A 16,534-nucleotide genomic window follows, 5' to 3' on the forward strand; every position below is an offset into this window, starting at 1 on the left:
GATCACCGCCCAGTTGAATGTTGGGAGTCAGGAACCCATTTCTACCAGGACTGTAAGGAGGAAACTGCACCACATAGGCTTCACCAACAGACGACCCACTCGTATCCCTTGCTGACATTTCGACACAGCTCAACGAGGTGCATGGGCCCGCGAACATTGGCAGTGGTCACTGGAGCAGTGGCAGCGTATGGTGTGGTGCGATGAATCCCTTTTCCAGTTGTATCAAGCTTATGGGCACATGAGTGTGGTGTATGCCCCATGAAGATATGGATCTTGCGTGTCAACAAGGTTGTGTCCAGGCGGGAGGTGGCTCTGTTCTGGTCTGGGCACATTCTCATGGTCGCAGTTAGGCACCATTGTCTGGCTGCAGAGCGCTGGTCCTAGAGTACCGTGATGGAGATGCCATGTTTGAAGAGGACAATGCACCATGTCACTGTTCTGTGGTGACACACAGGTTGTTGGAGGAGCGTTCCAGTGAAGTTACGACCATATGGCCCTCCAGATTCCCCGGTCTTTATCCATTCGAGCATTTATGGAATGCTGTCAATGCTGGTGTATGCTCCATGGACCTCGCACAAACTACACAAGGCAAATTGTGGGTAGCAGTGCAAGATGTGTGGGTCCAGATCCCTCCAGAACAATTCCAACACCTTGTAGAGTCGATGCCTCACTGTGCTTCTGCTGTTTTGAGGGTCATGGAAGAGCAACTTATTATTAACATCACATTGTTTTCCCATGACTTTTGGCCACTCAGTGTGTAATGTGATATACAGGGTGTTCCGAAAAAAAAAAAGTTTCAATATTTAGAGAGTAAACAACACATAAAATGTCCTACAAACATGGCTCCTACAATTGTTACTTGAACACTTTTAATCTGAAAACCTCTGGACTGTGGAGTGGTTGCTTGATAGGTCAAGGCCCGTTTTGTATTTTGGTTGGTTTTTTATAGACACATAGTAATTGAAGGGTGCAAGCTGGCACCTGTTAACAGATGGTTATGTAATTTTTCAGTGTGAAAATCATGTGAGATAAAGGAAAAGTATTACCAGTCCAGAGTGGAAATGGTTGCAAACTGTCGTTTTTTCCCTAGTGTTCTCATTGGCCATACATTAATGCAGAAAGTATAACAGAATGTAATTATACATTGAATTAAGCAACATAAGGTTTTACAATTTAATGACTTTCTTCAAAATTTCAAGGTGATGTCTAATAAGTTCATGTTGCACTATAACATTATATGTAATCATTTGAATCAGCCAAAATGTGTTCTCATGAAAACCCTCAGTTTTACTGAGTTATCATGAAGTATTCTGGTTGCACATTCATAGAATGATCTAATATCCATCATTGAAGTTTGTTTGCTTTTGATTTTATCCATTTGGTGCCTGGGGAAATGTATTACTGATGAATATATATAGTGTTTTAATTGTTTTTAAGGGATGATGATACCTTTTGAATGTCTTTGCTTTTTTCTTTCAGTAGGTTGAAGATCAAGTTCCTTAACCACCTTTCGAGAACACTTTGAGTGGTAAGTGTCCTCTGTTATAACCTGAGCTGCAGCATTTTGCAGTACCTTTATAGGATTAGTTTAGTATGTATATCATATTGTTTTTGAAGAGTTACAGTTTATACAACATATCATGAAATTATTGCTATGCCTGTGATAGACGTATTGGCATAAAAAAAAATCTTCTGTAAGATAAAATTCCAGCACCCCGGCTTCTCCAAAAACTGCAGACGTATTTAGTGGGACGTAAAACCATTATCATTGTCTTCTTCTTTTCTTCTTCTTCTTCTGATTATTATTATTATTTTATTATTTTGGGAAAGGAAGAAGATGATGCAAGCTAAATCTTCAGTTAATTCTTTGTTCACATAAATGTATTTGGGTTTGATTTAAGTGCTCCAATGTGGGTGTAAACTATGTAAATAAATAAATAATAATAAAGAATTATTATTACTACTACTAGTACAACTACATACATTAGTGTGAAAGAGAGTCCCAGGAAGACATCCTTCAGACAACAGTGTGTCACATCTGATTGAGTAACTCTGTGATAAAAGAATCCTTTGAACAGATGGGACAAGGCCACATGGTGGTGCGTTTCAAATATAGAGAACGGGAACTGTTTATTGGTGTTGTGTTAGTGACACTACTCTTAATCTGAAGGAATATTTCAAAGTGTTCCACACTAGAATGCAACATAGTTCTATTGGGTGCAGCGAAGCTTCGTTTATACAAATGCTTTCTTGTGCCAGACGTGTAAAAGTAAATGACAAAACTGCAATCCCAGAACCATCATGACTTGAAAATTAAAGTAATACATTTCAATATCCCATTTTTTCATTTAAAAAGTTGTGAGCTGCTTCCACAAAGGATTTTCGAAAGTTGACTCGGGAGCTGCATAACATAAAGAGGAGGAAATCACACCTGTTGCTGAAGAATGGGTTGAGTATCGGAAGATTGTTAATTTTGAAGCTAATTTAGAGGTTTATGCAAGTGTGGACTGCCGTTAGAGTGACTGAGTATCTTACGGTTACAAATGTCATCATCGCTGTCAAAGAAGAAAAAGGAAGAAAATAATGATTCCCAACAAGACGGCTTGGAAGAGTTCAAGCTGCACGAGCTTTGTCCTGTACTGTCAGCCTACCAGGCGTTACATGCAGTGACATTCTTCGATCCTACATACTGTCAATTCAGTATAAAAATGTTTTCACAGCAATAGCTGTTATTGAAAACTATGTCAAAAAAATTAGCTTAAGATTAAAGAAACTAATGGATTTTTTCCCCCCTAGGTTTTAATGGAGGTATATTAAATGTTCCACTACTGCAAGCATTCAGTCTTCAACAAGTTAGTATAGTAAGTGTTGTAATTAAAGTGATAAAATAGTTTCTTTTTGTATGATAAAATAATACTGTATTCAGTATCAGCCTGTAGATACATACAATTCAATTACATGCTAATACATGCTCATAAAAGGGAATTCTCTAGATCTCAGAATTTTTTGAATACTCAAAATAAAATTTAGCTCCCAAAGTGATTTAGAGATATCGAGGTTCTACTGTACTTTATTTAAGGTCACTTGAATGGCTTGGCTTTATTGTGAAGTAACCAATTATATATAAACCTTTGTTCAGGAAACTGACCCTCGAGAGGCTTGCCATAAGACACAGTATTGTAAGATTTTTATGTTTTTACAATATGTTTATAACAAGTTCCTAAGTATACAGACACATTCAACTGGATCTTGTTATGCATCAACCACAACAGCGTGTTGTGGTTGTACAACCTTGAGATGCATGGTGGATGGATGATAGATGTCACTGTTATGTCTAGTTGAAAGGCAAAGCAGGACAAGGTGCTCAGGAAGTTGGATCGTACTTGTAAACATCTGATGGAAAACGTGCGCATAGCAAGTTTTATTGTGATCTGATTCTTGAACAGGTGAGAATTGCAATATTAAAATGGTTTTAATTCTGAAAATGGTTTTTGAGCAACACACCACCATTGAAAAGATTATACAAATTTTTTAATTTTTTTTTTCTTTTTTTTTTTTTCCAGGCTGTAGTTTCCTCCCTAATGATGGGGACTTTGCTGACATAGAACATGCTTTAAAACTACAGCAAAGCACTGCAAAAGACTTGTATGTGCTGGAAAATAAACCCACTTGTTGTGCACAGAATAAATATGATGAATTTTCATGGTATAGTTGTTCTGGAGCGGCACATAGTAAAACAGAAAACTGGCACAAACCCCTGGCACAGATACTGTTGAAGTAAACATTAAAAATCTACAACTAGTAATCAACTTCAGAATGAAAATGGATGAGCTCTACATAGCCTGCTTACTCCTTTATAGGCCAGTGGAAAACTGTTCAGGTGCTAAGCTGAATGACTTGCTCTGTTGTGAAGCCTATTCCAAATACTGCTAAGATTTGAGACTGAAATAGGCAATAAAATGGTTCCTGTATTAACATGAGCAATAAAATCTGTGGAAAAATAACTGAAAGTGCATGACCTTTTTGAGTTAAATTGGATGACCAAAATGGGCATTTTTGTGGGTTAGTCAAGTGTTGTAAAACAAAGTTAAAGAACCAAAACAAAGTATCACATGATGATGTGCTATTATATTGAATTATGACAATATTTTTAAAATATCACTAATTTTGAGACCTTAACAAGAAAATTCTGGTTTTATCTTTATTTTGGTATATACTACTTCATATTCCATAGCAAATATGAATTAATAAATTGGGTTTAACATTTGTGCAATTATCTCGGTTAATTTCTGGTGCTTGGTCGAGTTAAGCACAACACTATACAATTGTAACTCATGAATAATGTTACCAAGTATTGAAGAACCTGTTTGTTGATGTCATTAAGCGCAGAATGAAGGTTACTGATGTTCGCTTCTTGTCTAGTATGTAGAGGACGGAACCAATAGAATGTGTCTGATAGAAATTGAAGAATAGTACTATACATATGTTGGAGGGGGTTCTTCAGTAACTGCAGAGTGAGTAAGCTTAGTGTGTTCAATTCTGAAACAAGTTTATTTATTTATTTATTCATGAAGCACAAGATCCAGCTACACTGAGCAAATTTCACTTGCGCTGTCAACAAAATATTTAACAAATGTAAACTTTCATGATAAAATATAACAAACATAACAAAATATAACAAGATCAAGTACACAGCCTACTAATAACAACTGTCCAAATCGAAAACCATGAGAATGTCCATGTTCTTAGCCAAGTCGTCGTGGGTAAGGATAATGGTATTATCCCTTCACATCAACTTAACTTTAAGAGACTATTTACACCCCTCTCGAATATGCTTTTGTTTGATGCTACATCAGGCTCTTGTCTCCTATTAATATTGTTAACGAGTGTTGGGAGGCGGATTAGGAAAGATCGTTGAAGTATTGAGTGCTGAGTGTGGGGAATGTGGAGAAGGTCTTTGGTTCTGGTGGAGCGGAAAGGAACACGGAGAGAGAAAAAGTGGTAATGCCCATTTAAGATCCCGTGGAGGAAACTGTGTTAGTATTGAATTTTGTATTACTAATTGATTGTATTTGGTATTGTAAGTACAAAGGTGCCAACTATTACGGATTGTCCGTAATTATTACGAATTTCGCTTCATGATTACGGCATTACGTTCAAAGGGAAAATCATTACGGAAAAGTGACACTATGCCGAAAAATAAGTTTCTGCGAAAAAAGGAAAGAACTGCTCAACTCTCCTCATTTCAATGCTCGTGAGTTGGCAACTAAACTTATTCGACGGTTCCTTTTGCTACCCATGAGTGTTGTGAAATTGATTGTGCGTTGGTGGATGCAGAGTGGGTCTTGGCCCACAAGTGGCCACAGCTAGTCCATGCTCCAACAGCTCTGCACTCTCACGGGGCCAACCGAGCAGAGGAGGGGTGGCCATGGCTCTACCGTGACTCTATGCCTCTGTATTCAGGAGACGGGTCAGGGCTGGACCTCACAGCTGGCCACAACCGACGGCTGTCCTGTGAATGGTTTTCCGTGGTTTTTTATTCTGCTGCACTATGGTGAATGCCGGGAGAGTTCCTAGTATAGGCCATGGCCGCCAACCCCCCGTCACCTTCTCCGTGCATCTCCTTCATCGTAACAAATCTCCTCGCCTGAGAGACGGTGTCACCGTCAAAGAGGCCCGCCTCCCCCTTCAGGGGAGAAATGAAAACTTAGTAGTAGTAGTAGTAGTAGTAGTCATTGTAAATGAAGGTGCTCTACTTTGCTCTTCTTCACTATAAAACCTTAAGTAATATTGTATTTGTACTATTGTATTAAGTGTGCCTCAAAGGCCTACATTAAGCACATCTACACTGGAATCACTTAGAGTCCAGAAGACAAAAGTATCATCACAAGGGAGAAAGGATGCTTCAAGAAAATCTACACTGAAAAGCAGCTGCTAGTTGTGAAATAAGCTACAAAGATTGTTTTATCACAGTACTAACTGGTAATTACTGATAACCCACTTCAATGGTTAGCACCTCTCTAAGTATGACAAATGTTTAATATGATCATTAACATTATTTTCAATTTCATTCAAGTTTTCTAATAGGCCTATATTAAAATGTTTTATGGATTCATTATATTATAAAAAGCAAGACTGACTTAAAAAAAAAAAGTGTGGTTTGAACAAATCAGAAAAGATTTGACAAAAAAGCAGGATTTTTAAACCTGTTGTTTCTTTTCTCAACCCTGGTTGTGTTATTTCTGGAGATACGTAGGTAGATAGATAGATAGATAGATAGATAATGCCTTTATTGGTGGCGAAGTTAGGGCTCAGGCCCTCTCTTACACTTAACCACTAGATGAGTATACATAACTTATAATTTCGAATACAAATAAAACAAATAATACTAATAGCAATAATAATAATAATAATAATAATAATGAAAGAATCCTTAATTTTAAAATACACAAAATAATCTACACTTAAATTATATAACTGCAGTAATCCATTCATTCATTCATTGATACATTCATTCACTCAACAATTATCCAGCAAGTCAGTGGGATCTACTCAGCAAATACTCCCGGCAAGCCACTTTAAACTTGCGATGAGAAGGATGTTCTCTAATGTTCGCAGGTAGCGAATTCCGTGACCTAGACACAGAGATTATGAAGGAGCGGTTGTACACAGCAGTGCGGTTTAGAGGTATGGCAAGAGAGGAGCCAGATCTTGTATTGTGTTCATGATAGGCCGAGCGGTAAGAAAAAGATGAAGACAGATAGTCGGGAGTATTAGTGGAAAGTACTTTGTGCAGAAGTGATAGCATGTGAAGTTCACGGCGCTGGTACACTCGAAGCCACGACAGCTCCTTATAATAAGGTGATATATGAGCATCATATCGCAGATTAAAGATATAGTGACACAGTAGTCAAATATAGGTAGTATAAGAGAGCGAATTATTTGTACTTTTAAGTCGAACAGAGAATACATTAGCGAACCGTTTCAGGGGATATAAGCATTTATGTACTTTATTACATGTGCTTATCACCTGTTGTGTCCAGTTTAGTGTGTCATGATAATTCGTAAGTTGGTCACTGAAGTAGAGTAGGGTATGATTTTATTGTTTAAAATTATTGGGGTGATGTTCTGTTGCTTGAGGGAATAAAGGTTTTTACTGGTACTGATACTAATAACTTGAGTCTTATTTGGATTCATGAATAAACTGTTTTTATTTGCATAGTCACTAAGATGTTGAAGGTCAGAATTTATTTTAGTAATAGGGAACGTGCATGATCCGGGGTTTTAATTAAAAATATGCTAATCTGATTCAAAATTGCATCAAGAATTCAAAAATGTGATCAGAATGTACAAATAATAACTCCAAACATGATAAAAATCTACGAAAATGTCACGTCACGCAAGTACGCGATCTCATTGGCCTGACGTCATCGTACAGGTTGACTGAATTAGCAGACGAAATAACACATAGTGTACTGTGAGAAGCAGGATACACTTCGCGTATTTCTACTTTACGTTAGTGTCTAGTATGGTTAAATTCGAGGTCTATACATTGGATAATAATCTGAGTGGTATATTTTAGACTTATAATGAATCCTGCGCAGACAGTGAGGCAGAAAACTTATAAATGTTGTAGAGTTCCGATGTGCAATAGCACATCGCATACCATACGAAACAAATTGTTTATAAACGTTCCAAAGACGCTAAAACTAGGGAGTAATGGATTTTGGCGAGCTGGAGAAATGCTGGTGATATATCGGAAAAGTCTACAGTTTATTTTTTGGAAGATTTTAACGTAAGATGAATTTGTTTGAATTTTCAAATCACTTTTCCATGTCAGCTGTTCTAGTGGTAAAACTTTAAATTTTAATGTATGATGCTTTATTTAAATGCTTCAATTACATCTTGGAATATGAAAGTAATAAACAGTGCATTAAATAATGCTGCTTATTAAAGTATTCTCCAAACCTAACCATGTCAAGATAATAAATCAAAGGGGTTATGAACCATTTTGACAGCTCTAATTCTACCAATATATCTTGGCATGGGACAGTTATGTATGTCTTTATTGAAGAGCTTAATTGGTAAAGAAATTTAGGCTATATCTAAATACTCTATAATGTAACAAAGAATAGGTGTGTACATCATGAAAGGAAACAACGTGAATTTAACAAATGTATAACTCTTCACAAAACCAATGCTTGTCTGTTGGGGTCTTATAAGTTAACAATGCTCAATTATAATAATTATCATAATATTAATGAAATAAATAACATAATTGCACACAGGTGAATATAGTGATGTAGGTGTTTAAAATATTATCCAACTTAGCCTAAGTTTTAGGTTATACAAGCCAAGGGTAAAAATACCACGCGAGTTGGCCGTGCGGTTAGGAGAGCGCAGCTGTGAGCTCGCATCCGGGAGATAGTGGGGTTTGAACCCTACTGCCGGCAGCCCTGAAGATGGTTTTCCGTGGTTTCCCATTTTCACACCAGGCAAATGCTGAGGCTGTACCTAAGATCACGGCCGCTTTGTTCCCATTCCTAGGCCTTTCCAGTCCCATCATCGCAATAAGACCTATATGTGACGGTGTGACGTAAAGCAAACAGCAAAAAAAAAAAAAAAGTCACAGCACCCAAAGACATTCCTGTATTGAGCGACTAAAATGTCACCAGGACACTTTTCTTTCCTGATATGCTCAGCTTGTTAAAAGCCAAATGTAATTAATGTTACTGGCTTCACGCCCCGCTAACTACTTCTACGATTTTCGGAGACGCCGATGTGCAGGAATTTAGCCCTGCAGGGGTTATTTTACGTGCCAGTAAATCTACCGACACGAGGCTGACGTATTTGAGCACCTTCAACTACCACCGGACTGAACTAGGATCGAACCTGCCAAGTTGGGGTCAGAAGGCCAGCACCTCAACAGTCTGAACCACTCAGCCCGACTTGTGAAAACTAGATGAAGTCGTATTTATCTTTATCATGTTTAACTTTTTCCCTCCACAAAGATATTTAATTCTCTTTCATGGGCCCCGGAAGTGGGTAGGCCAGTTGTCCCAACCATAAATATATATTTTTTTGGGAATGATAGATTATAGCCCTATAGTACTATGATCTTTCTTTCTTTCCTTCTTTCTTTCTTCTTAATCAGTTTATCCTTCAGGGTTGGTTTTCTCTCGGACTCAGCGAGGGATTTCACCTCTACCACTTCAAGGGCAATGTTCTGGAACGTGAGACTCTGAGTATGGTGATGGAACTGGTGAGGAGGGCCATTACCTCGCCAAGGCGGCCTCACCTGTTATGCTCAACAGGGGCCTTGTTGGAGGATGGGAGGATCAGAAGGGATAGACAAGGAAGAGCGAAGGGAACGGCCGTGGCCTTAGGTGCCTGGAGGAGAAGTAGAAAAATACGAAAAACCACTTCAAGGATGGCTGAGGTGGGATTCGAAACCCTTCTACTCAGTTGACCTCCCGAGGCTGAGTAGACCCCGTTCCAGCCCTCGTACTATTTGTTTTCAACTTTCAGGCAGAGCCGTGAATCGAAACCGGGCCTCCGGGAGTGGCACACATTAACCACTACACCACAGAAGCGGACTAGTACTATAATGCTACCTATATGTTTATGATAGTGCTGAAATCCGATTTCTTACTTTACTAATGCTGGAAGCCCGAAAATGTAATGTTATTCTTTAATAGGGGAATCAGTCTAGAAGGAAATGTTGAAAGTGATGTGATATCTATCCAGGTTCGTTGTTATCCTAATACTATGGGTTACAGTACATTGCACGTATATAAAAGACGCCACTTACAAACTGGCTTGTTATCCGCGAATTTCTGCGGCCACAAAAGTCACTATTTTTCAAGAATGATGACATTTACACATGATAGATTGTCTGATTGTGCTGTTTTGAACCTTTCTTCTGTCATTTTGAAGTTATTCGCGATCATGAATAATAAACAATCGGCTTTTAGCAACGGCTGATGCACAACGGCTGGTAGAGCTCCATGCGGTACTGGATCGTGACGTCACAGCGCGCCGCTTACGTCAGAGGCCGTTTTACTCGCCTTGCGAAAAGGCACTATTAAATATTTTTTTAATGGTAGAAAACAAGGCAACATACCACAATGTAATACGTTTACGTACTATTTCATTGGTGTACTTTTCAAAAAAAATATTTTTGAAAATGATGCATGTTCCCAATTGCAGTATCAATATCACTCGGTTTTGAATTGTAGTAAATCTGTACATCATCCGCGTATACTTGCAATTTGCAGAATTTAAGAGCTTTTGATATATCATTAATTTGGATGATAGATAGCAGTAGTCCGAGAACCGACCCCTGAGGGACACTGAGGGTCTTCCTTTGCCATCCTGAACTCAAATTTCCAACCGTTACACGTTGCCGGCGATTTTCAAGGTAAGATGAAAAGAAACGAAGTGATACACTATTAAAATTTAGCTCTCGAAGTTTCTGCAGTAGTAACTGAGGATTAACAGTGTCGAAGGCACTACTGAGATCTAATAATGTCAGTACAGTCACGTCCCGTTGGTCCATTGCACGTCTGATATCATCTGTCACTCGTAGTAAAGCTGTCGCAGTGCTATGTCCTTTCCTGAAGCCGGATTAAAAGGGATTAAGGAGGGAATGCTTGGTAAGGTATTCAGTAACTTGTGTATGAACTAGACGTTCAAGTACCTTGGATAAGAGTGGTAGAATGGATACTGGACGATAATCTGAAGGAGAATCTAACTTGGAGCTCTTCGGGATGGGTCTAATTAGTGCATCTTTCCAAACATCTGGGAAAACTCCGTTTGTCAGGCAGTAGTTAAATATATGAGTTAGTATTGGCAGAACAGCTCCTAAGATATCCTTAATAAGCGATATAGGAATGTCATCATTACCTGTGGCATTAGATGTTATAGCGTATATCACACGTTCAACTTCATTCGAGCTAACATTTCTAAAGGAGAATTGCTCATGCACAGACTGCTCTTGTAACAAGGGCAGTGAATTTTCTGGGAAGAAGGTAGAGGCTATTCTTGGCAGTGCAAAATGATCATTTTAAAAACTCTAGCGATATGCTTGGTACATGTTGCTCTACGGTTTTACCTATACCTAACGTGTGTAATTTACTCCATTTTTGTCTCGGGCTGTTATTGTTCATCAGTTCCTGAAAGTATTTATAATTAGCATTCCTAATTAACTGCTTGGTTCTGTTTCTCAGAACCTTGTATCGCTGGAAATCATCTGTGTCATGCATCTGTCTGTATTGTCTGTACAGTTTGTCACGACTGGCCATAGCAGATCTTATCTCGGCCGTTAGCCACGCAGAAGAATGGCGGGTGATTCTTACCTGTTTCTTTGGTGCATGCTTGTCAAATATTTCCAGTACCAGTGAATTGAATTTGTTTACTTTAGAGTTAATGTTCTGAAAATTACGTATACTATCCCAAGGCAAGTTATATGCATCGTAACATAGTTTATTCAGGTCCATATGTCGTAAGTCCCGTATTGTAATGCAGCATGATTTGTACTTAAGTATTTGTGTAGAATAACACACATACAATAGGTCATGTGAAGAGATGCCAGGAGCAGGGATCTGTCCGTGCTTAATTATATTTTGAGGTTGATTTGTCACAAGAAGATCAATTAAGGTATGACTTGTGCGGTCAGAGTAATGAACATGATTAGTGGCGTTGAGGGGTAAAATTGTCATGTTTGTAGCGAGAAATAAATTCAGTAGATTGTTCGCGTCACTAGTCTGCTTCAAAAGGTCAGTGTTAAAGTCGCCCATGATTATAATGTCATCGTATGCCGAGATAAGATTTGCTAATGCCTCTTCAAAATCATCAGTCTGGCTTGTATACAATCCCTATTAATATCTTTTTATGGCAGTCTAATTCTACAAACATAAATTCCGGTCGCAGTGTAAGTTGTGGGTCAGAAGTAGAAATTATCTTACATTTTATGTCATTTCTGTAGAAAAGTAGAAGTCCACCGCCTATTTTGTCAATGCGGTCATGGCGTAATATTGAGTATCTGTCAAGGTTAGCTGTCGATGGCATGTCTTTACGCATCCAGCTTTCACTGATTCCAATAGTGTGTACATTGTTCACTTCGAAAATAGCCTGAACCTCTTCAATATGAGCTAATAATGACTGGCCATTTAGGTGACAACATTGTAACGATCGCGGGTGGCTACTGAGCTGCTCTTGCAACACAAGTCCTGTTGAAGGTGGTAGGGACGAAAGGGAAGGGGAGGGTGAGGGCTGTGGAGAGGAATGCAGGTCAATAGTATTACCGTTGTACTGGTCAACAATCATATTAAACTAAGCAGTATGAAAAAACAAAAATTAAGTAAGATGTAAAATAAGCTTACCCCAGCAACCTGGTGAGTAGATCCACTGACTTTCACAAGCACACACTTACACACACACAAATATAAATTAATTACCGGTACTACACACACAATTTCTTTCTCTTAATTTCACGAGTTCATTCTACTCCCTGCAATTTTTTTTAACTGTGCCATCGTGGATATTTGAGATTTAGTTCCATCTTCTCTTAATACACAAATGCATCCATCTTGAGTCCAGCATTTCTGCAGTCCCCATAAATCCCTTGCCTGATTAAGGATTTGTTTCCTCGCACTTGTGAGGGACTCAGTTAGCATGAGCCCACTGCCCTTGAAAGCTCGCTTCGCACGCCATACACGATCACGATCATGATATCGTAGGAACTTTATAATGATAGGTCGATTTCCCTGTGAGACCACTTCAGCAGACGTTCTGTTTCGGCGGCCTAGCCTGTGGCAGCGATCCACATCAAGAATTGAAAATTCTACCGAAAGTTTATTTTTCAGTGTGTCCAGCATTTTAATGTAGACATCCTCAGACGGCTGTTCCGGGACACCATGCAATAAAAGGCAGTTCCGGCGACTGTACTGTTCGGCCTCGTCCAACGTGTCGTCTTGTTTCTGGAGCCTTCAACTCCCCTTTAAGCTTGGAGGTGTCTTCGCTGGCCTGTTTCTTGAATTCCTGGAACTCGGCACCAAGCTCTTGGAGCACGTTTGGTGGGTTGGTGGCACTGACTGCTGAGTCTAGGCGAGCCTGAAGGTCTTTCATGCTATCTTCGAAAGCCGATATCTTCTTAGCTACTTCCTTTACAGAGATGATGATTACTTTTTAAAGAAGAAGGCACTTAAATATATAACTTTTTAAACACGGATTAGCACTTTCAGCTGATTAACTTGCAATTCAAACAGGGTATAGCAAGAGCAACTTTACTCTACAGTGTCACTCGACGCCATTGTCCTAAATGGGGCTTCTTTTGAAAGAGTGAGTAAAGAAAGTGATCATTTTGGCATTTAATATATTTTCGTGTGCTTTGTAGGGTAATTTTTCTTTAACAGTCTGTCAGAGTTTACTGAGCATTGACTGTATTTCGGAGCTTGGTGGCGTGACTCATACAAGCAGTGGACTACTTTCAGTATCAGTTTTTGCCATCAGAGTAGCAAACTTTTTTTCTGTGTTAGTTCCTCAGTTACCCTTGTGAAGCTGCATTTTTCAGAGCCAAGAAATGAATCTAAAATTGTCTAGATAACAGTTGCTACTTGGACTCCGTCCAGGATAGCAGTACGGTGTAAAACAAAAATTCTTATGAGATTTCTCATCATTTTATTTTACATTTCTGTTGCAGTATTATCTTCTTTTGAACTCCGTATGAACAAGTCTCATGAAAGAAATGTAAAACGGTCATTTAGCTGTTTTAAACATCAATTGTATGTAATGTATATCTGTCCAACCTTCGTCCCGTTTCTCTACGGAGTAGGGTATGACAGGGAGGTGAATCTTTGGAGAGAGTTTTTTACAACCAGATGTACTTCCTGACTTCAACTTCGTCAGAGGAGTTAATGAGATGAAATTGATGTGTGATAGTAGGAAGAGAGAAGATGGAACCCATTGTCGGCACACAGCCCATTCCTGTCAAAGCACCAAGGGCTCTTCTCAAGGCTTTACGTTTCCATCCGATATACGAATTGCCAGCAACAGCATCGTATGCCCTCACTCCATACAGACACTGCAAAAACGTTTGGCACGCAATCTAGCTATTAGAAATTCTATACTACCACCTCTTCTACCCTGCCGGCTAACATTCAGATGGTGAATTTTTTTTCGACCAACAGGATTTGAACCAGCTAACCAGTGTCGGTCCATATCGACTGAACACCTTAACAATCATGGCCACCAGGCGTGCTTAGCTGTTAACATGAAATAATGTACCGGTACATTTGCATAAGTGTGTGCAAGTGGTTCATGTACTGTAATGTCATCCTTTTTAGAATATTATTATAATATCTTTTTCATGTTCTCTGAATGTTATAACTGGCTTTGCTTAGTAAACCTTGCACAGTATTATTCTTCCAAAGATTCTTGATTGTTGATAAGAGGTATCTTTCTTATTGCAGGTTGTTACTGATGTGGATATTCATCTCCCACTTTGGATAATAATGTACTTTAAAAGGAATCCATTTAGTATGTAATAAAATCCAATGTAATTACTACGTTCTAAAGACTTACCGCATATTTGCAGTCCCAGAAGCATTTAAACTCATGGTCTGGTTTCATTTTACGTTTTTAATTATAAAAATTACAGTTATTAAACTATGTTGCTGACATCTTCATTGTCTTCTGTCTTCATGTAGAACTGTCAGATACAGTAATGATACAAAACGCTTTGAAATAATGTTATTTTTTATGTGTTTGTTACAAAAATATATTTGAAATGTTATGTTCAGAAGTGATATTTCATATTTATGAATTAGAACACTGCCTCATTGTATAAACTGTGTATAATCTGAAGTTGGTGAGAAAAATACTGTGTTTCTTTTTAAGAAATTCCTGGAACCATTGCATTTTATTTTTATAGTTCTTCTTTCCTTGAAGTATTTCTAAGCCACTGCATTAAGCAGTTGCTCCAGTTTAGATGCTAAATATATATTCTATCTAGTATGGAAAATAGATTTGAACTTTTTATAGTAAATCTTATTTTTTGAGAATTGGCAGTATCATAGAACTCTTGGGTTTCTTGGACTTGAGGTTGATAAATCTCAATAATCTCGGTATTAATGTTACATGAATGCTCTATTCTTGAACAAGTATGCTTCCTTGTTATTGTATGGTATTTATATGTTGACACAAGATCTCATTTCTTGTTAGGCAGCCTTGTCTCGTATGAAAAGTCTTTTAGCTTGGGTTAGGCTTCTTGTGTGGAAACATAGATATGACCAATTCATGCTTAATACCTTAAAGCTTACCCTTTGATGATCCTCAGTGCTTTATTAACAAAGAAATAATAGAGTGCTGGCTTTCCGAGCTCCAGTTGGTGGGTTCGATCCAGCTTACATCGGTAGGACTTTGAAGTTGCTCAAGTACGCCAGCCTCATGTCTGTTGATTTACTGGAACATAAAAGAATGCATTTCAAAATTTTGATGCGTTGGCATCTCAAAAAAAAAAAAAAAAAAAGTAAAAGTAGTTAGTGGGATGTTAAATTTATTATTATTATTATTATTAATGAGAATACATACCTACAGTCTTGAAGGATTTATGGAGAGAGTATGTCATTGTGTATAAAAAGGTACAGAAGACACAAGAGACTAAAAGGATTAGTTGAAGTTTGGTATTACTACACTTGCAGATCATATTTATTATATTGCCTTTATTCATACTCATTTCCTAACTGGGTAGGTTGAGGAAATAATGTACTATGCCATTCGAAGGTGTAGACACGTGGAAAGTGCATTATGTATAAACAGCTAATGTCTTTTAGGAAGTGTTCAGTGTTCTGATCATCTGACTCTTAAAATTAAACATATTTCTCCTGGACAACAGCATCCCATTGAACTCCCTTATGTTTCAATTTATTTTTGTAGTACTGTATATTTCCCCATTTTCTGTGAGGTAAATCTGTCTGCTCATCTATGGTGCATGAATCATCTATGATCTTCATTTCAATTTGTCCTCGGTCACAGATGTTACTTTCTAAAATCTACAATCTGTTTCCGGTTAAGCCTCTCATTCTGATCCAGATTTTTATGTTCTTGTTTAAATTATTTTTCTGTACATGTTAAGCATTTTTCTTCTTTAAGAACAAAACATTTTTCAATGTTATCTCAGTCGTGCTCAAACTTCCTGGGTGGGAATGAGATGAATGTACATTTCTGGTAGAAAGTAATTTCCAACCATTTCATCTTCATTTTTCTGAACTCGTTAGGGTTAATACTGTTGCTATTAGCACCTTTGGCAATGGAAGGTCCTTAATTTCTGGTTGACAGAGGATTTGTCATTGTGTGTACATTTACAGAAAGTAAAATATTCCTACCTTATCATTTTTCTTACACTGTCATTCCTTTTCTTTCTTCCTTATAAATGACCGATTAAGAAGCAGATGGAAGCTGATCTAGATAAAATTAATAAAATAAGAGTGAGTTTGAAATAATGGTTCCATTTAAATTCTCCCCTTGTTTATTA

The 16,534-nt window shown here is 38.0% G+C and overlaps 1 protein-coding gene across 5 annotated transcripts in view; it reads left to right on the top strand.

Moving 5' to 3' along the window:
- Pp2A-29B (Protein phosphatase PP2A regulatory subunit A) overlaps positions 1-15,535 on the top strand; it is a 177,085-nt gene extending 161,550 nt beyond the window's left edge. For 4 of the 5 annotated variants that reach the window (XM_067153738.2, XM_067153736.2, XM_067153742.2 and 1 more), the window contains 2 exons: positions 1,480-1,528; positions 14,472-15,535. In XM_067153738.2, coding sequence (XP_067009839.1) covers positions 1,480-1,487 — 8 coding nt within the window. In that variant the 3' untranslated portion in view covers positions 1,488-1,528; positions 14,472-15,535. The remainder of the gene's footprint in view (positions 1-1,479; positions 1,529-14,471) is intronic. The other variant, XM_067153739.2, reaches the window with a different exon arrangement.
- Positions 15,536-16,534: the final 999 nt, after the last annotated feature.

The sequence above is a fragment of the Anabrus simplex genome, chromosome 9, assembly GCF_040414725.1.
Source record: "Anabrus simplex isolate iqAnaSimp1 chromosome 9, ASM4041472v1, whole genome shotgun sequence".
Lineage (NCBI taxonomy): Eukaryota > Metazoa > Arthropoda > Insecta > Orthoptera > Tettigoniidae > Anabrus > Anabrus simplex.